The 19877-nt window shown below is 53.1% G+C and overlaps 2 protein-coding genes across 2 annotated transcripts; both read right to left on the bottom strand.

Annotated features, from left to right (window-relative positions):
* Positions 1-193: 193 nt before the first annotated feature.
* LOC148820343 (ornithine decarboxylase-like) lies at positions 194-3975 on the bottom strand. Its single transcript, XM_088932380.1, has 8 exons — positions 3880-3975; positions 3555-3728; positions 2823-2995; positions 2487-2621; positions 1648-1813; positions 1312-1474; positions 840-940; positions 194-409 (listed from the first exon to the last, which is right to left on the bottom strand). Exons 1-8 carry the CDS (start codon positions 3973-3975, stop codon positions 194-196), a joined length of 1224 nt encoding a protein of 407 aa, XP_088788506.1.
* Positions 3976-6506: 2531 nt separating this feature from the next.
* On the bottom strand, positions 6507-14500 carry LOC148820342 (antizyme inhibitor 2-like). The gene is made up of 9 exons (XM_088932908.1): positions 14405-14500; positions 14080-14253; positions 13227-13399; positions 12178-12312; positions 11616-11781; positions 11280-11442; positions 10460-10560; positions 6908-7119; positions 6507-6564 (listed from the first exon to the last, which is right to left on the bottom strand). The coding sequence occupies exons 1-9, from the start codon at positions 14498-14500 to the stop codon at positions 6507-6509; spliced, it is 1278 nt and encodes a 425-aa protein (XP_088789034.1).
* Positions 14501-19877: the final 5377 nt, after the last annotated feature.

The following is a 19877-nucleotide window of genomic DNA, read 5'->3' as shown; positions in this document are numbered from 1 at the left end:
CATGCTGGCTTCCATCTCTGCAGCTCTTGCCTGCACACAGATAAGGTGGTGGGGCTGTAATCACTGCACTGCGAACAGCACCCCTGCTCCCAGCTCACAGGGCTGACAACACTCCACACAGCTGACCCCACCCCAGAAGAGCTCTCTCTCTGGAGAAGAGGCTTGCCCCAGCATCCCAGCAGGAGTGCCGAACTCACCAGCAGGCTGGACTGATGATGTGAAGGACGCTGGGGAGGTCGAAGCCACAGAACCGCGAGGCGCAGGAGAGCGAGTAGGCACCTCGGTCTCTGAACAGCAGCCAGGCTCCCAGCTCCAGCTCCGGCAGCAGCCAGCCCTCTCCCAGCAGGTCCAAAGAGTCACAGGTGGGACCCCAGACGGTGGAGGGGTGCAGGGCTCGGCCTGCCCAGGGCTGCAGGACCCGCAGACAGGAAACACACAATGCGTTCAGCAGAGCTGAGGAGTGTGAGAGTGTGCGAGTATGTGAACTTGTGTGTATGTTAAAAAGGGTGTGTAAGTGGGTGAAAATGTGTGTGTGTGAGTGTTTTAAAGTGTGTGTAAGAATGTGTGCAAGAGTGTGTGTAAATGTGCTAGTGTGTGTGAGTGTGTGTGTGTGTTAGCGTTCAGCACAGATACATCCCTCTGCACAATTAGAGCAGCCTGAAGCAGGCATCACAGGAACTCTGTCTCTTCAAGCCTGAAGGAAGGACAGTTTGTTCATGTGGTCCAAATCCTCACCAGTCCTGTCTGTTCAAGGCAGCCCCAGCGCTGGCTGGAGACAGAGCTCAGGGGCTCTTAGGGACGGAAGGAGGACGAGCTGCCAGCCCTGGTTGTACACTCACCGCAGACGGCTTGGGCTCCACGCGCTGGACTAGATCGTGCACTAGGCAGCTCAGGGAGCCGTAGAGCCCATCGTTCAGGTAGTATATCATCCTCCTCTCCCCTGGGGTCAGGACAGGACAGGAGCCTGCTACCCAAACAGACACCAAGCACGTTTGAAAGCGCCGGAGAACTTTCGCAATACCTGACATTTTCTGAGATCTGCTCAGAGCCCTCTAGGCCATGTCTTGGGAAAGACTTTAAACTCTAATTTTGTTTCCTTCCTCAATCTCCTGAGACAGAATGCACCGGACTGCCTGCCTTGCTGGAGACGCGCACCTCCTGTTTCTCCTCTGCTCCTCCGCTCACACGCCTCCGGAGAGGAACACAGCCCACAGTTGGGCGGAACTGACCTTGGATTGTGACCCCTCACATGGACTCCAGCTGCTCGTTCCCTGCTTGGAAGTAGAAATCTAACCCTCTGGACAGGCTCACCCCTAGCGGACTCTGGGCTTGGGGTGACCTCCTTCTTCCCAATCACGCTGGCCGCCAGAGTGAAGGCCGATGTCACGTAGTACCGGCCTGGCTCGGCGATGACCTCCACCCCACTGCCTGCTGGGAAGTGGAGCTCCAGGGCTGCGTTGATCACCACAGCAAGCTGAGGAGGAAGGAGGGAACACAGAGCACTGATTCCTGAAGGCTGCTGGAGACCCATGGGCCCTGCAGATCAGACTGTACTGCAGTGTCTCTGGTCTCTGTGCTGTACAGGACCATCTCAGTGTGGCTCAGGACTGACCCACTGCAGTGCAGCAGTGTTGAGACTGTCCCTACCTCCTCCAGAGTGACCCCTGTGTGGTCAGTCCCAGGGAAGCCGCCCCCGATGTCCAGCAGTGTCATGCTGTGTCCCAGCTGCTGTCCCAGAGTGAAGACGGAGCGGGCATCTGCCATGGCCAGGCTGAAGGCCTGTGGGTCCTGGCAGCCACTGCCCACGTGGAAGCTGGTGATCAGACACAGCACACAGAGACACAGAATAGTGGCACTGTCACAGGGCTCTGGCACTGACAGTGGACACAGACACTGGACACTGGGCTCTGGTACTGGGCATGAACACTGGACACTGAACATTAATACTGTACACTGGGCTCTGCTACTGGGCATGAACACTGGACACTTAACTCTAACACTAGTAATTAAAACTGGACACTAGGCTCTGTTACTGACACTGGGCTCTGACACTAGTAATTAACTCTGGACACTGAGCATTAATAATGGAATCTGGGCTCTGGTACTGGTCATGAACTCTGGACATAGAACATTAACACTGCATACTGGGCTTGGTTACTGGGCATTAACACTGGACACTAAGCTCTGACACTAGTAATTAAACCTGGACACTGGGCTCTGTTAGTGAATATTAACACCAGACACTGGGCTCTGTTACTGGGCATTAACACGGGACAATGGGCTCTTTTACTGAACATTAACACTGAACACTGAGCTCTGACACTAGTAATTAACTCTGGACACTGAGCATTAACACTGGACACTGGACTCTGTTACTGGGCATTAACATTGAAATGACTGACAAAGAGTACAACAAACCTGACTGAGTTTAAATTCAGGTTGAACATCTATTATTTTTCCAGGAAAAACAACTCAAGCCTCCTCACCTGACTCCGATGACCACCACTCCCAGCTCTCTGGCCAGCTCCAGCAGGTGACCACACTCCTCCAGTGGTGCCCCATATTTCACACTCAGTCTGTACATGGATGTGGAGTCGTCAGTGGCTATCCGCAACAGCAGCCTGGACAGAGGACAGGGGGTCACACAGGGCAGGACTCTGGAGCCCAGGTCAGTGGACATCAGGTGAGAGAGGGGCTGTATACAGGCGTGACTCTTTCCCTGTACTCACTGTGCTCAGGAGGCCTGTCCCCTGTACTCACTGTGCTCAGGAGGCCTGTCCCCTGTACTCACTGTGCTCAGGAGGCCCGTCCCCTGTACTCACTGTGCGCGGGGGTGGTGCAGGGCGGCCTGTCTCAGCTCCTCCTGGCTGTCGAAGGTGGCGAGCTGGACATCGTGCTTTGCGGCGAACTGCAGGTGCGAGAGCTGCTTGCAGGGCTGGGCGAACACAATCCTGTGGGCCGGCACCCCCAGGGCCAGAACCAGCTGCATCTCCCCCTGAGACACACGCAGGACAGCGGAGCTGAGCGCAGCCACACACACAGCTGGCCTGCAGGCTGGGGGAGGGCGGCCCCCACATGAGAGCAGAGCTGCACTGGCGTCAGGACGGACAGGGCCTCACAGACGCCCGCCTGGGTCCTGTGTACAGATTCTCAGTCTCACAGCTTGACTGTGACAGTGCTTGTCATTCATTTAAAACTAGAACCGCTTCAGGTACACTTTGTGTGTGAAGACTGAACCTGAAGCAGATCTAGTTTAAATATCTCTCCCACTCCTGGCTGTGCAGCCAAATTAACCCAAATCAGGTCATTGAAAAAACAGCTCCTGTGCTGTTCTATATAAGCCTGCAGCTAGAATGATCTGGAGTTTCAAATCCTGTCAAACAGGACAGTCCTGCCACTCCTGTCGGTAAACTCAGTATCTTAGCATACCAGTAACCCAGTTCCCCAGTCCCTCAGTCTCATGGTCCTCCCAGTCCCTACCAGTCCCTCCCAGTCCTCCCAGTTCCCACAGTCCACCAGTATCCCAGTATCCTAGACTCCCAGTCCCCAGTTACCTGGCTGGCGCAGTCAAAGCCGGCCCCCAGCTGTGCCAGTGTCCACAGCACTCCCGGGCTGCTGTTGCACTTGACGGCGTAGAAGGGGCGCACGCGGGGCAGGGCAGCGTGCCAGCGCTGGTGTCGGAGCACCACCTCGCCCAGGTCTGCCACCAGGAAGGCGTCCTGCCGCCCCTGGGCAGAGAGACAGGGAGCCTCTGATCGCACACGGGAAACAGCCTTCACCTGCCGCCCCGACACACAGACAGACACAGTCGCACACGCTAGCAGAACAGCAATCAGACAGAACCAAACGACTCAGGCGGTCCTGTCAGGAGCGTCTCACCGCGCGGGACCTCTCCTCTGTCTCCCTCTCCAGCCAGTCCTGGGAGCTCTGCCCCTCCTGCAGCACGGCCAGCTGGAATCTGCCCTCCACGTCCATCTCTGAGAGAGGAAGAGGAGGACAGGGGTGAGGAAGGACAGAAGCTTCAGTTGTCATCAGCTTCAGGACTTTTATATAGCGCCTTGACACAGCTCTCTGAATCAGATACAGACAGAGAGACAGACAGTGAAACCAACAGATATACAGATAGAGAGACAGACAGTGAGATGCAGACAGAGACAGAGACAGATACACAGACAAAGAGTCAGAAGGAGACAGTAACACAGACAGTGAAAAAAGACAGAGACAGATGTACAAACAGAGACAGACAGGGAGACGGAGACAGTCAGGCACACAAACCGATAAAGAGACAGACAGGAGCTCCAGGAACACTCAGGAGTTTTCGTGTTGAAGCTCAGTTGTGTTGTGGGTGAAAGTCTCTCACCTGCTGCGCTCTGCTGTCCTCAGTGACCGAAAAAGTTTCCCTCACTGCCTCTGTCAGGGTGGGACTGTGGGCTACTTATACTGTCCCTGGAGCCTTGGAGAGTGTGCAAGAGTAATTATCTGGGAGGGGATATCTCTCCAGCTCAGAGAGTTTGTGTGTCTCAATTTAATATTCAAATAGAGAGAATGGAGGAAACCTTCATGTGTTTGGTTGGTGGTTAAGGTGTTGGAGGTCCTTATGTAGTATTTTTTTATTCCTCAACCTTGTACACAGAGGACTAATAACCTGAGGGCTTGTCTAGAGGTGTTTGTGTAGATACAGAACCCTGCAGGTCATCTGTTGTTTCATTTTGCAAGAAGTTACTGATTCATCTGGATATTAATTTGAGAGACATCTTCACGTGACAGTAGTTTCTCCCTGAAGGACAGCAGGTCAGGACACTGTCCAGCTGCTGTCCAGTCACAGTGACTGCTTTGTCACCTACATTGGTCAGCTGTGCCGGACACCTGCATGTACCTAGAGTGACCCCAGTGTGCTCAGTGACCTAGCAAGTTAAAACGTTGAGGGATTTAATCTTTCAGAGGCTTTTAAACAGCTGTCTGTGGAACTTAACTTGTTTCTGGTCTGTTGTTTTATGTAAGACTGTCTAGGTCTGAAGGGTCATTTAGTCTGTGAGGTGCAGTCCTGGTCCTGCAGGGTCAGTATGTCTGTGCAGGGGGTCCAGTCCTGGTTCTGGAGGATTTTTCCACTGTACTGGGACTGTAGCTCCTATTGTAACAGACTGTTCTACTGTACTGGGACTGTACTGTAGCTCCTATTGTAACAGACTGTTCTACTGCACTGGGACTGTAGCTCCTATTGTAACAGACTGTTCTACTGTACTGGGACTGTAGCTCCTATTGTAACAGACTGTTCTACTGCACTGGGACTGTAGCTCCTATTGTAACAGACTGGTCTACTGTACTGGGACTGTAGCCCCTATTGTAACAGACTGTTCTACTGCACTGGGACTGTAGCTCCTATTGTAACAGGACTGTTCTACTGTACTGGGACTGTAGCTCCTATTGTAACAGACTGTTCTACTGTACTGGGACTGTAGCCCCTATTGTAACAGACTGTTCTACTGCACTGGGACTGTAGCTCCTATTGTAACAGACTGTTCTACTGCACTGGGACTGTAGCCCCTATTGTAACAGACTGTTCTACTGTATTTGTGCTGTTGCTCCTATTGTAAAAGGTCTTTCTGCATTTTGACAACATAATTTTCAGATATTGTTTAGACCATTATTATGGGTGAAAAACATGAGACCTCGGTATGAGAGGGTGTGATGAACTTGGGCCCTGAGGCAGGTTCTGAGGTTCTGGTTCTGTTGTGCTGAAGATGGTGTCAATCTGAACTGTGCATCTTGTTTGTCTGAGAGACCCAGTTCGTCTCAGAGAGTGAGAAGGAGCAGAATTCTATCGACGCCGGTCCAGTCGCATCAGGACCAGCAGTTCTCTGAGTGCAGTTCTGCTGTCACTGACACAGGGGGGAGCTATACAGTCAACAGTGTTAACAGACCACAGCACCGACTTCAGACAAGAGCCACAGACAGTTTTTATTTAGTATCAGGGTGGACAATAACAAGTTACATTTCAAATCCAGAGGGAAAACACGAACGATCTTGTGCCTGACTGGTAGGGACAAACGAATCTCCTAGGTAAGCAGACCTGCATTTTAATTTTGATCACAAACTTACAAGCCCCTCTGACCACACCCTCACCAGGCCTGAGCCACAGCTTCACTGTGCTTGACCACAGCCTCACCCTCACCACTCCTGAGCCACAGCTTCACTGTGCTTGACCACAGCCTCACCCTCACCAGGCCTGAGCCACAGCTTCACTGTGCATGACCACAGCCTCACCCTCACCAGTCTGAGCCATGACTGTGCTGTGCTGGACCACACCTCCCTCTGCTTCTAGCTCAGCTTGCTGTCCTGCTGCAGCTGCCATACCTAGGGGAGCCCACCCTCAGACAGACAGAAGAATGCAAATGAATGACAAGTGTGTAACGTCTCTTTCAGCCCCTGCTGAAGACACTGGAGACGAGCTGCTGTGTGTTCGTGTTGAACAGGGTCACAGGGTCACAGTCGCCGCACAGAGGCCATCAGATCTCTGGGCTGCTCAGCTCCATGGCGGCCATCTGTCTTTTCTGAAGACACTTCCTGGAGGGGAAAGGAGAGAGACAAACTCCGTCAGTGTGTCCAGCACTTCCTGGTGTCCCTGTGGTTCTGAGAGCTCTGCTGCCTCAGTGATGGAGCAGGGAGCAGGGCTGTCGTGACCGGGGTCCCCAGGGGAGTCAGAGCGGGCGGCTCAGGCCAGGAAGCAGCAGGCAGCTCTGTACACAGCCCGGCTGGGCGACCCCACTCGCTGTGGGAGTGAGGGGAGGCTGAATGGGGGCAGAGCTCATCTCTCTTGGTTCACTGCTAGTGCTCCTGAAGGCTCTATAGTCCTCCCCACTGCGCTGTAGTGCCTGTGAGTGCCCAGTGCGGGGCTGCAGGGACTCACCACAGCAGTCTGGGCACCGTGTAGAGGACAGGGGGAGGGCCGAACCCGTTGAAGTGCGAGGCCATGGATATGGAGTAGGCCCCATGGTTGAAGAACAGCAGCCAGTCTCCCAGCTCCAGCTCCGGCAGCAGCCAGTCGGTACTCAGCAGGTCATAGGGACAACAGGTGGGACCCCAGACAGTGGAGGGGTACAGGGGCCGGCCATCCTGCTGCTTCAGGGAGAGAGCAGAGCACAGGGTCAGCAGTCTGAGCCCTGACCACTGCAGACACAATTGTTCACACCCTGTGTCTGAGCCCAGGTTATTCTACAGAGGTGCAGACCGTAATAGAAGCTCTGTGACTGAGCCCAGGTTATTCTACAGAGGGGCAGACAGTAATAGAGGCTCTGTGACTGAGCCCAGGTTATTCTACAGAGGTGCAGACAGTAATGGAGGCTCTGTATTCTGGATTCCAATTCAGCTTGGGGCACCTGTCTGTATGGAGTTTGTATCTCTTCCCTTTACAGTCTGCATAGAGGGCCATCATGTCAGTGGATGATGTGTTAAAATGGGCCTTCAATACATTTTGCAACATACAGAATAGTATCCTGAGGCACTAATGACCAAATTCGTTTAGTTCTGTGAGTGGCAGAACTCATTTACAATAAGTGGTGACCTGTGGATTTTCAGCTCTCTCACAGATAGAAGACAGCAGGTGCCACTCGGCCTGGTTTGTGAATACTGGCGGAGCTCAAGAACGCGTGTCCCCACAACTCCGCTACTTTTATACTGAGAGCGACTCCTCCAGTGCAGCTGACCCCTGTAGGTCTCGTCAGTAAGGACGATGAGACCCTGTACGGGAGGGAGGGGAGCTGGTGTATCGTGGTGTGCCAACAGCCGCGTGAAGCAATTAAAACAGCAGAAATGTGGTTGACTTATAAGATCAATATTTTGGGCAGATAAAATTTCTTGATTTTGGAATTTGTCTTTTTGCATAGCCCAGCTTGCTCTCCATGAGACACACAGACAGGGAGAGAAGCTGGGGGTCAGAGCGCAGGGTCAGCCATTTATACAGCACCCCTGGAGCAGCTGGGGTTAAGGGCCTTGCTCAGGGGCCCAGTGGAGTAGGATTCCTCTGCTGGCCGCAGGATTTGAACCGGCAACCTTCCAGCTACAGGCGCAGATCCTGAGCCACAGAGCCAGAAACAGGGAAATATTCTCCAAAAGAAAATTCCATTCTTTTCAGGAAAGGAATAAACCTTTAACTGCTCCTTTGCAGCCCACGCATGCTGATGTAGCTCCCTACTGGAACATTCTCCAGAAGCTCTCTCCCTGCTAATCAGTGATGTGGCTGTGACTTATAATAATAATATCCTTAAATGGGCTGTGAATATCATCACTACCACAAAGACAGCGCAGCACAAAATGTCCATTTTGCACCAGCTGAAAACCTTCAGTGTTTCTCAGCCAATTCTGATACAGTTTTCCAGAGCCTCTGACTGCCTCTAGAGCTGTTTTATTTGACAACACATCAGCCTGCTCCAAAGGCAGACTGGAGTGTGCTGTTTGCACTGTGAAGAGAGCTGTCATCTGCCCTCCATGGTGATTTGTATAATTCATTCCAGAGCAAAGAAATGGGAAGGACCCTCCCCCCAGGTTACCACTTCTCATATAACCTTCCCTCAGGAAGATACTACTGTCTATTGAAACCAGAACAAACCGATACCTGAACGTCTTCTGTCCTAGGGTTGTCTTTTTGCTTAGCCAGAATTCCTAGGTATATGATGTCTGTTGTCTCGTTTGTGTTTGGTATATGTAGAATGGTTTTGCAGCACCAAGTACACCAAATTAATACAGACTACACAGATGTAGGGGCAATGCTTGTTAATAAGACAGAATTAAGTGTTGCTGTGCTTTCCCAAATGAGGCCCCATCTCTCTCTTCATCTCTGTGGTGTAGCCACAGAGAAGCTATTCATGCAGGCTGATTTAAAGATGTTTTCTTTTGATAAGGGACAGCTCCCAAATGGGGATGCACTTAGCTAAGCCTGGCTATCATGATCAATGGTCATCCATTGGCGCCTATCTGTCTAGGGAGTGCCAGATGGACATCTGGACTGCATTCCTAAGTGTCGGGAGTAAGTGACTCATATCTCACCTTGATCAGCCAATCAGGGACTGGTAGGGCCCAGTAACCCACGTGGGACTCTGATGCCCATGAAACTTTCAGCCAATGAACGAGCTGAAGTTCCTCCAGGTAAAAACAGGCAACACAGAGAGCCTGTAGGAGACTATTCTAAGAAATTCTAAAGAGAATTCTAAGGAGAATTCCAGGGGTGCGAGACAATTCCAGGGCAGGACAGCCCAGGAGCAGAAAGGCTCCCAAGGGCAGGACATTCTCGCAGTGCGCCTCCTGACCATCCTGAGACTCAGCCCGGACAACCACGGAACGGCCAGTGTGTCCGAGTGCCAGAACTTTCCTTTGTTCTAAGAATCGAGAGCGGAGGTTGCCAGAGAGTAACCAGAGGATACACCCGAGGTTAGCATCAGCAGCAAGCCTCGTGAACAGGTTGGAACTGTGGACAGCTGAATCAGTATTCAGAACTAGCGCTTCATCAGGAATGAACCAGTCCTCTTCCTGACTTGCTGGGACCCACAGTCATCTTTTCTCCTGTGCAAAAACTTTGTTAGTTAAAGCCAACACTAACTAGCCGGTCAGTGAGCATCAGCAGCGCACCGTCTCAAGCCGCACAGCACAGCCTGGCGCGGAGCCAGAGAGCCCGCAGGAGATCGGAATCCCCAGAGATTGGATGAGTGTTCAACTTCAATGCATTACAGCTCGAGAATTCAATTGTTATCCCAACCAGTTGATATCAATTTAATTCCTAAGAGTTATGTACTTGTTTTGAGTATCTAATGTAGAAGTTGTAACCAAGTTCAATTACGAAACGGTCTAAATGAATGATATACTGAACGTATGTCCTCTTGATATATGTAACTCTTCGTAACTGAATGAATATATATCTTTTGTATTCTGATAACCCTCTCGATAAGATCTGTTAGGTTTACATGCATATTCTATGTATTAATAAATGTATCCTCGTGTATTAGTACCTGTGTGTGTGCGTTGTTTGAGTTATATTGCATGGTTGGATTCTAAGGCCATCAAAAGAATCATTTTGTGATTTACGGCTACAATTAATAATTGTCCACGTAAATGCCCAAACCCTACAGAACTGGTGCCTTCAGAGAGCACACTACACAGCCCAAACTCTTTGTGCATGAAATGCTGGCGATTAAAGGTGGTTCTGATTCTACATGCTATCTGTTTGGCCATGTGGGTCATGATCAGCTGCTCAATTTCCTCCCACCTCCCAGAAACCACGCAGGTGGGATGTGATTGGCTCATCTACAGTGTCTCTTTCTTTTCCAAGGGACTTCATATTTTGGGGGATTGGTGCCAGTAAATCCGTGCTTGGCTCTGGAACTAGACAGAAGCAGGAATAGGAAGGTACAGTGGGCTCCAGCTGTCCCCGGTGGGACGTCCTGTGAACGGGGCCGGGTGCCAGACTCACCGACAGCAGGCTGGGCTGGGCGTATTTGTCCTTCTCCAACCTGGTGAAGTTAAAGCTGCCAAAGATCCCGTCGTTGATGTGGTAGACAAGATGTCTCTCGCCTGCAGAGAGAAGCTTCAGCTGTCAAACCAAAGACCTGAGCTGAGTCTGCAGAGACTGTTCACACCAGAGGACACTCAGCCTCGGCATCTCCTGTCTCCTGGGTATTGTTCCAACCTGGGTAGTCAATCAGACTTTTAATCTTAAGATTTTCTACATTAGACATATACAGGTTTTTCTTAACTTCTTTCAAGACTGATTCTACAGGTCAAAGCCTTAAATAAAGCTACAATTACTTACAAAATCTACTTACGATACAAAACACCTATGAGAAGCATTACAGTAAAGAAGCTAATTAAATAATTAGACCAACAATGAAACTGAGATTCTGTCTGGAATAAAAAACCGAAGACTTCTGTTATATATCTCTGTGATATATTTTGTCTATTTGACAAAAGCTTTGCCTCAAACCCCAGGAATGATTTGAACCATCCTTCCCAATGCCTCCTGGAAAATGTAGTTTTCTCCACTCTACGTCTGCATAGTCTTCTCTGTTCACAACCAAAACAACACCGTTCCCTCAGCCTGTCAATGTGGGACACTCCCTTTAGACTTAAGAGACTCTGTTCCTTCAGCCTGTCAGAGGACATATTAGCTCTGTGCTCTGGAGCTGTTACACTTTCAGAGCAACTTTAACCTGGAGAAACAGGTTTGCAGTTTGAGCTCCTGTCCTGACTGCTGCCATGATGATGCAGGGGGGTTGCCCCCTGGGAACACCCACCCTCTGTGCCCCCCAGACACAGGGCGACCTCCTTCTTCCCGATCACACTGGCCGCCAGAGTGAAGGCCGATGTCACATAGTACCGGCCTGGCTCGGCGATGACCTCCACCCCACTGCCTGCTGGGAAGTGGAGTTCCAGGGCTGCGTTGATCACCACAGCAAGCTGAGGAGGAAGGAGGGAACACAGAGCACTGATTCCAGAAGGCTGCTGGACACCCATGGGCCCTGCAGATCAGACTGTACTGCAGTGGCTCTGGTCTCTGTGCTGTACAGGACCATCTCAGTGTGGCTCAGGACTGACCCACTGCAGTGCAGCAGTGTTGAGACTGTCCCTACCTCCTCCAGAGTGACCCCTGTGTGGTCAATCCCAGGGAAGCCGCCCCCGATGTCCAGCAGTGTCATGCTGTGTCCCAGCTGCTGTCCCAGAGTGAAGACGGAGCGGGCATCTGCCATGGCCAGGCTGAAGGCCTGTGGGTCCTGGCAGCCACTGCCCACGTGGAAGCTGGTGATCAGACACAGCACACAGAGACACAGAATAGTGGCACTGTCACAGGGCTCTGGCACTGACAGTGGACACAGACACTGGACACTGGGCTCTGGTACTGGGCATGAACACTGGACACTGAACATTAACACTGGACACTGGGCTCTGCTACTTGGCATGAACACTGGACACTAAGCTCTGACACTAGTAATTAACTCTGGATACTGAACATTAACACTGGACACTGGGCTCTGACACTAGTAATTAACTCTGGACACTGAGCATTAACACTGGACACTGTTACTGGGCATTAACATTGAAATGACTGACGAAGAGTACAACAAACCTGACTGAGTTTAAATTCAGGTTGAACATCTATTATTTTTCCAGGAAAAACAACTCAAGCCTCCTCACCTGACCCCGATGACCTCCACTCCCAGCTCTCTGGCCAGCTCCAGCAGGTGACCACACTCCTCCAGTGGTGCCCCATATTTCACACTCAGTCCGTACATGGATGTGGAGTCGTCAGTGGCTATCCGCAACAGCAGCCTGGACAGAGGACAGGGGTGTCACGAAGGGCGCTCCGGCTCTTTCACTTCGGACTTGATTTTGTGCACCTGCCCCCGTTCCAGCCTCCTTCCAGCCCACCTTAAAAGCCAGACGCCCACTCTGTTCGGGGCTCTGCATTGATTCCTGCATCGTGCGAGCTGGGGACCTGGATGCACCTGGCTCCGTTATGGTTTTAAGTTCCTGTTCCCATTCCTGTTTCCCCTGCCGGTCCCGACCCGGCTCTGGTTTTTAATCGTCAGTCTCGTTTGGACCGCCCGGCTTTGGACCTTTTGCCTTCGTCTTGGATTTTCCCACTGGACTCTGTTTTGGATTGTTTGCCCTGGACTCACCCCCCTAGACACCTGTGCACTTTGGACATGCCCCCAGTTTTCATTCCCGTCTCCTGCATGCCTTTTTTCCCTGTGTTTTCCTCACTCTACCCCGGATTTTGTCGTCTGCATAGGGTCCGGAAAGAACTGTTCGTTACAAGAGGTCACACAGGGCAGGACTCTGGAGCCCTGGTCAGTGGACATCAGGTGAGAGAGGGGCTGCATACAGGTGTGACTCTTTCCCTGTGCTCAGGAGGCCCGTCCCCTGTACTCACTGTGCTCAGGAGGCCTGTCCCCTGTACTCACTGTGCTCAGGAGGCCAGTCCCCTGTACTCACTGTGCTCAGGAGGCCAGTCCCCTGTACTCACTGTGCTCAGGAGGCCCGTCCCCTGTACTCACTGTGCTCAGGAGGCCCGTCCCCTGTACTCACTGTGCTCAGGAGGCCCGTCCCCTGTACTCACTGTGCTCAGGAGGCCCGTCCCCTGTACTCACTGTGCTCAGGAGGCCCGTCCCCTGTACTCACTGTGCTCAGGAGGCCTGTCCCCTGTACTCACTGTGCTCAAGAGGCCCGTCCCCTGTACTCACTGTGCGCGGGGGTGGTGCAGGGCGGCCTGTCTCAGCTCCTCCTGGCTGTCGAAGGTGGCGAGCTGGACATCGTGCTTTGCGGCGAACTGCAGGTGCGAGAGCTGCTTGCAGGGCTGGGCGAACACAATCCTGTGGGCCGGCACCCCCAGGGCCAGAACCAGCTGCATCTCCCCCTGAGACACACGCAGGACAGCGGAGCTGAGCGCAGCCACACACACAGCTGGCCTGCAGGCTGGGGGAGGGCGGCCCCCACATGAGAGCAGAGCTGCACTGGCGTCAGGACGGACAGGGCCTCACAGACGCCCGCCTGGGTCCTGTGTACAGATCCTCAGTCTCACAGCTTGACTGTGACAGTGCTTGTCATTCATTTAAAACTAGAACCGCTTCAGGTACACTTTGTGTGTAAACACTGAACCTGAAGCTAATCTAGTTTAAATATCTCTCCCACTCCTGGCTGTGCAGCCAAATTAACCCAAATCAGGTCATTGAAAAAACAGCTCCTGTGCTGTTCTAAATAAGCCTGCAGCTAGAATTATCTGGAGTTTCAAATCCTGTCAAACAGGACAGTCCTGCCACTCCTGCCGGTAACTCAGTAGCTTAGCATACCAGTAACCCAGTCCTCCAGTTTCCCCCAATTCCCAGAGCCCTCACACCCATTTCCCAGTCCCCTCAGTCCCTCCAGTCTCCCAGTCTCCTAGTCCCTCCCAGTCCCCCCAGTTCCCCCACTCCTCCAGTTTCTCCCAATTCCCAGACCACCAGATCCCCAGTACTGTCCCCTAGTCCTTCTAGACCCCCCAGTCCCCCCAGACACCTCACACTCCTGTACGCCAGTCCTCCCAGTGTCCCCAGTTACCTGGCTGGCGCAGTCAAAGCCGGCCCCCAGCTGTGCCAGTGTCCACAGCACTCCCGGGCTGCTGTTGCACTTGACGGCGTAGAAGGGGCGCACACGGGGCAGGGCAGTGTGCCAGCGCTGGTGTCGGAGCACCACCTCGCCCAGGTCTGCCACCAGGAAGGGGTCCTGCCGCCCCTGGGCAGAGAGACAGGGAGCCTCTGATCGCACACGGGAAGCAGCCTTCACCTGCCGCCCCGACACACAGACAGACACAGTCGCACACGCTAGCAGCACAGCAATCAGACAGAACCAAACGACTCAGGCGGTCCTGTCAGGAGCGTCTCACCGCGCGGGACCTCTCCTCTGTCTCCCTCTCCAGCCAGTCCTGGGAGCTCTGCCCCTCCTGCAGCACGGCCAGCTGGAATCTGCCCTCCACGTCCATCTCTGAGAGAGGAAGAGGAGGACAGGGGTGAGGAAGGACAGAAGCTTCAGTTGTCATCAGCTTCAGGACTTTTATATAGCGCCTTGACACAGCTCTCTACAGCAAAAGCAATCTGCCAAGTCAATTAACACAATGTATGTACTTCTAATACTGACACAAACCCAAGAGAATGTCAAATGTTCAGAAAACATTCTCAGACCTGAGGCAGACATTCGATTGTCTTCTCACACAGCATCCTAGCTGGTTATCTTTGTGAGCCTGGGGCAGGTGGTGCCTTCAAGGGTCACAAATTAATGACAGTTAGATCTTTCCCTGCCACGCGCACTGATACACATAGAAACATACACAAACTGATAGAGACAAACACTGATACAGATAGAAACATACACAAACTGATAGAGAAGTACACTGATACACAAACTGACCAGTTCAGTGACTTCTAAAGAAAAAACATTTTATGCTGGAGAAGTATAAATGATTAAAAAATGCAATTTTTTGTCAGGCCGAAGTCCTTATTAAGCTAATAAGCAATAAATGTCAAGTTTAATCAGTAGACAGACTGAATATTAACAGACAGAGGCAAATAGACAAACACAGAGGACAGATGTTGAGACAGAGAGATAGTAACATTGAGACAGAGAGACAGACAGATACACAGGTGGACATAGAGACACAGAGACAGTCAGGCACACAAACCGATAAAGAGACAGACAGGAGCTCCAGGAAGACGCGGGTGTTTTCGTGTTGAAGCTCAGCTGTCTTGTGGGTGAAGGTCTCTCACCTGCTGCGCTCTGCTGTCCTCAGTGACCGAAGGAGTTTCCCTCACTGCCTCTGTCAGGGTGGGATTGTGGGCTACTTATACTGTCCCTGGAGCCTCGGAGATATGCCAGAGAGCATGTGTGTGTGCTTGTGTGAGTGTGTGTACACATGTAAATGTGTAGGTGTGTGACCTATGTGAGGGAGAAGGTCAGGACACAGAGTTTACATCCATTTTCATGTAAATGCCCACAGAGACTGAGGAGAGGGGATCTTGCCCTGGGAGACAATATTACTGCATCATTCCTCTGCTCCGTCCAGCAGCTCTTTCAGCTCCTGTGGGATTCCCTGTCTCTCCCAGGTGACGGGAGATCCCCTGACTCTGCGCTCGCGCCTCTCGGCCTACCACTCCCAGACCGCCCCGCTGGTGCAGTACTACCGCGCGCGGCAGCTCCACACCGCCATGGACGCCTCGCAGTCCCCCGACGTCGTCTACGCCAGCATCCTCGCCGCCTTGTCCCACGCCACCTGTAGAGATCTGGTGCTCTTCATCTAGCGCTCCCTGTCACTCTCCTCCTCTCTCCCTCTCCCGTCACCATCCTCCTCCCATCACCCTCCTCCTCCTCCTCTCTGTCCCTCTCCCGTCACCCTCCTCCTCCACTCTCCCTCTCCCTCTCCCGTCACCCTCCTCCTCCTCTCTCCCTCTCCCATCACCCTCCTCCTCCTCTCTCCCTCTCCCATCACCCTCCTCCTCCTCTCTCCCTCTCCCTGCTCCGTCACCCTCCTCCTCCTCTCTCTCCCTCTCCCGTCACCCTCCTTCTCCTCTCTCTCCCTCTCCCATCACCCTCCTCCTCCTCTCTCCCTCTCCCTGCTCCGTCACCCTCCTCCTCCTCTCTCTCCCTCTCCCGTCACCCTCCTCCTCCTCTCTCTCCCTCTCCCTGCCCCGTCACCCTCCTCCTCCTCTCTCTCCCTCTCCCGTCACCCTCCTTCTCCTCTCTCTCCCTCTCCCGTCACCCTCCTCCTCTCTCCCTCTCCCTGCTCCGTCACCCTCCTCCTCCTCTCTCTCCCTCTCCCGTCACCCTCCTCCTCCTCTCTCTCCCTCTCCCTGCCCCGTCACCCTCCTCCTCCTCTCTCTCCCTCTCCCTGCCCCGTCACCCTCCTCCTCCTCTCTCCCTCTCCCATCACCCTCCTCCTCCACTCTCCCTCTCCCTCTCCCGTCACCCTCCTCCTCCTCTCTCCCTCTCCCATCACCCTCCTCCTCCTCTCTCCCTCTCCCATCACCCTCCTCCTCCTCTCTCCCTCTCCCTGCTCCGTCACCCTCCTCCTCCTCTCTCTCCCTCTCCCGTCACCCTCCTCCTCCTCTCTCTCTCTCTCCCTGCCCCGTCACCCTCCTCCTCCTCTCTCTCCCTCTCCCGTCACCCTCCTCCTCCTCTCTCTCCCTCTCCCATCACCCTCCTCCTCCTCTCTCTCCCTCTCCCTGCCCCGTCACCCTCCTCCTCCTCTCTCTCCCTCTCCCTGCCCCGTCACCCTCCTCCTCCTCTCTCCCTCTCCCATCACCCTCCTCCTCCACTCTCCCTCTCCCTCTCCCGTCACCCTCCTCCTCCTCTCTCCCTCTCCCATCACCCTCCTCCTCCTCTCTCCCTCTCCCATCACCCTCCTCCTCCTCTCTCCCTCTCCCTGCTCCGTCACCCTCCTCCTCCTCTCTCTCCCTCTCCCGTCACCCTCCTCCTCCTCTCTCTCTCTCTCCCTGCCCCGTCACCCTCCTCCTCCTCTCTCTCCCTCTCCCGTCACCCTCCTCCTCCTCTCTCTCCCTCTCCCATCACCCTCCTCCTCCTCTCTCTCTCTCCCTGCCCCGTCACCCTCCTCCTCCTCTCTCTCCCTCTCCCGTCACCCTCCTCCTCCTCTCTCTCCCTCTCCCGTCACCCTCCTCCTCCTCTCTCTCTCTCTCCCTGCCCCGTCACCCTCCTCCTCCTCTCTCTCCCTCTCCCGTCACCCTCCTCCTCCTCTCTCTCCCTCTCCCATCACCCTCCTCCTCCTCTCTCTCCCTCTCCCTGCCCCGTCACCCTCCTCCTCCTCTCTCTCCCTCTCCCTGCCCCGTCACCCTCCTCCTCCTCTCTCCCTCTCCCATCACCCTCCTCCTCCACTCTCCCTCTCCCTCTCCCGTCACCCTCCTCCTCCTCTCTCCCTCTCCCATCACCCTCCTCCTCCTCTCTCCCTCTCCCATCACCCTCCTCCTCCTCTCTCCCTCTCCCTGCTCCGTCACCCTCCTCCTCCTCTCTCTCCCTCTCCCGTCACCCTCCTCCTCCTCTCTCTCCCTCTCCCATCACCCTCCTCCTCCTCTCTCCCTCTCCCATCACCCTCCTCCTCCTCTCTCCCTCTCCCTGCTCCGTCACCCTCCTCCTCCTCTCTCTCCCTCTCCCATCACCCTCCTCTCTCTCCCTCTCCCTGCCCCGTCACCCTCCTCCTCCTCTCTCTCCCTCTCCCGTCACCCTCCTCCTCCTCTCTCTCCCTCTCCCTGCCCCGTCACCCTCCTCCTCTCTCTCCCTCTCCTGTCACCCTCCTCCTCCTCCTCCTCTCTCTCCCTCTCCCTGCCCCGTCACCCTCCTCCTCCTCTCTCCCTCTCCCGTCACCCTCCTCCTCCTCTCTCTCCCTCTCCCTGCCCCGTCACCCTCCTCCTCCTCTCTCTCCCTCTCCCTGCCCCGTCACCCTCCTCCTCTTGCAGATTCAAAGAGCTTGGCACAGCCGAATAATTACACGGCTGCCATAAAAGCGTATACAATTAACACAGCAAAAACACTGGACATTTACATACAACACATAAAACATTATCGAGAGACAGACACACTGTTCCTCAGGCTGGGACTGGAGATCACACACTGTAGTATTATTATTGAGAGACAGGCTCACTGTATGTTCCTCAGGCTGGGACTGGAGATCACACACTGTATTATTATTATTGAGAGACAGGCTCACTGTCTGTTCCTCAGGCTGGGACAGGAGATCACACACTGTATTATTATTATTGAGAGACGGGCTCACTGTCTGTTCCTCAGGCTGGGACAGGAGATCACACAGTATTATTATTATTGAGAGACAGGCTCACTGTCTGTTCCTCAGGCTGGGACAGGAGATCACACACTGTATTATTATTATTGAGAGACAGGCTCACTGTCTGTTCCTCAGGCTGGGACAGGAGATCACACACTGTATTATTATTATTGAGAGACAGGTTCACTGTCTGTTCCTCAGGCTGGGACTGGAGATCACACACTGTAGTATTATTATTGAGAGACAGGCTCACTGTCTGTTCCTCAGGCTGGGACAGGAGATCACACACTGTATTATTATTATTGAGAGACAGGCTCCCTGTCTGTTCCTCAGGCTGGGACAGGAGATCACACAGTATTATTATTATTGAGAGACAGGCTCACTGTCTGTTCCTCAGGCTGGGACAGGAGATCACACACTGTATTATTATTATTGAGAGACAGGCTCACTGTTCCTCAGGCTGGGACTGGAGATCACACACTGTAGTATTATTATTGAGAGACAGGCTCACTGTCTGTTCCTCAGGCTGGGGCAGGAGATCACACACTGTATTATTATTATTGGGAGACAGGCTCACTGTCTGTTCCTCAGGCTGGGACAGGAGATCACACACTGTATTATTATTATTGAGAGACAGACACACTGTTCCTCAGGCTGGGACAGGAGATCACACACTGTATTATTATTATTGAGAGACAGGCTCACTGTCTGTTCCTCAGGCTGGGACAGGAGATCACACACTGTATTATTATTATTATTATTATTATTATTATTATTATTATTGAGAGACAGGCTCACTGTATGTTCCTCAGGCTGGGACTGGAGATCACACACTGTAGTATTATTATTGAGAGACAGGCTCACTGTCTGTTCCTCAGGCTGGGACAGGAGATCACACACTGTATTATTATTATTGAGAGACAGGCTCACTGTCTGTTCCTCAGGCTGGGACTGGAGATCACACACTGTATTATTATTATTGAGAGACAGGCTCACTGTCAGTTCCTCAGGCTGGGACAGGAGATCACACACTGGGCTAAAGCCCTTTTGGAGTTCCACCTCCAGTGGGATTGGGAGCCTTTCTGATTGTGGCAAGTGTGGGGATTCTGGAATGAGGTGTGTTATTTTGGGGAAGAGTGTTTGACCAATCTCAAAGTATTTCTCACGGTGCAGCAGAAAGTGCATCTCGATCCCTGCTTCTATCTCTCTGTCCATGTGGTCATGAGGGATCGACCGGTACCTCCTGTCACCTCTCCCTGCCTGTCTGGTTTCACTCTCTGTCCTTCCTGGGTCTGCGGCCTCCTCTGCTTCTCTGCTCCCCCTCCCAGCATCCATGACCCAAGCCTCTCTCCCAGCTGAACACAAAGTGATCACCAAGGCAGCACCAAGAATTTTACGTCAGTAAGAATTTTAATCTTGTGCAGCACCTGTCATGAGACATGATCTCAGGGCACTTTACTGTGAAAGAACACACAGACGAACACAGCAAACTGAACAGAATCAAGAGCTCCATTTCAAGATTGGAACATCCTGACTGACTTCTCAGCCGGGTACAAGCTCCAGGACTGCGGGC

The sequence above is a fragment of the Atractosteus spatula genome, chromosome 14 (genome assembly GCF_055471065.1).
Source record: "Atractosteus spatula isolate fAtrSpa1 chromosome 14, fAtrSpa1.hap1, whole genome shotgun sequence".
In the NCBI taxonomy this organism is placed as follows: Eukaryota; Metazoa; Chordata; class Actinopteri; order Semionotiformes; family Lepisosteidae; genus Atractosteus; species Atractosteus spatula.
This window is presented reverse-complemented; position numbering and strand designations above follow the sequence as displayed.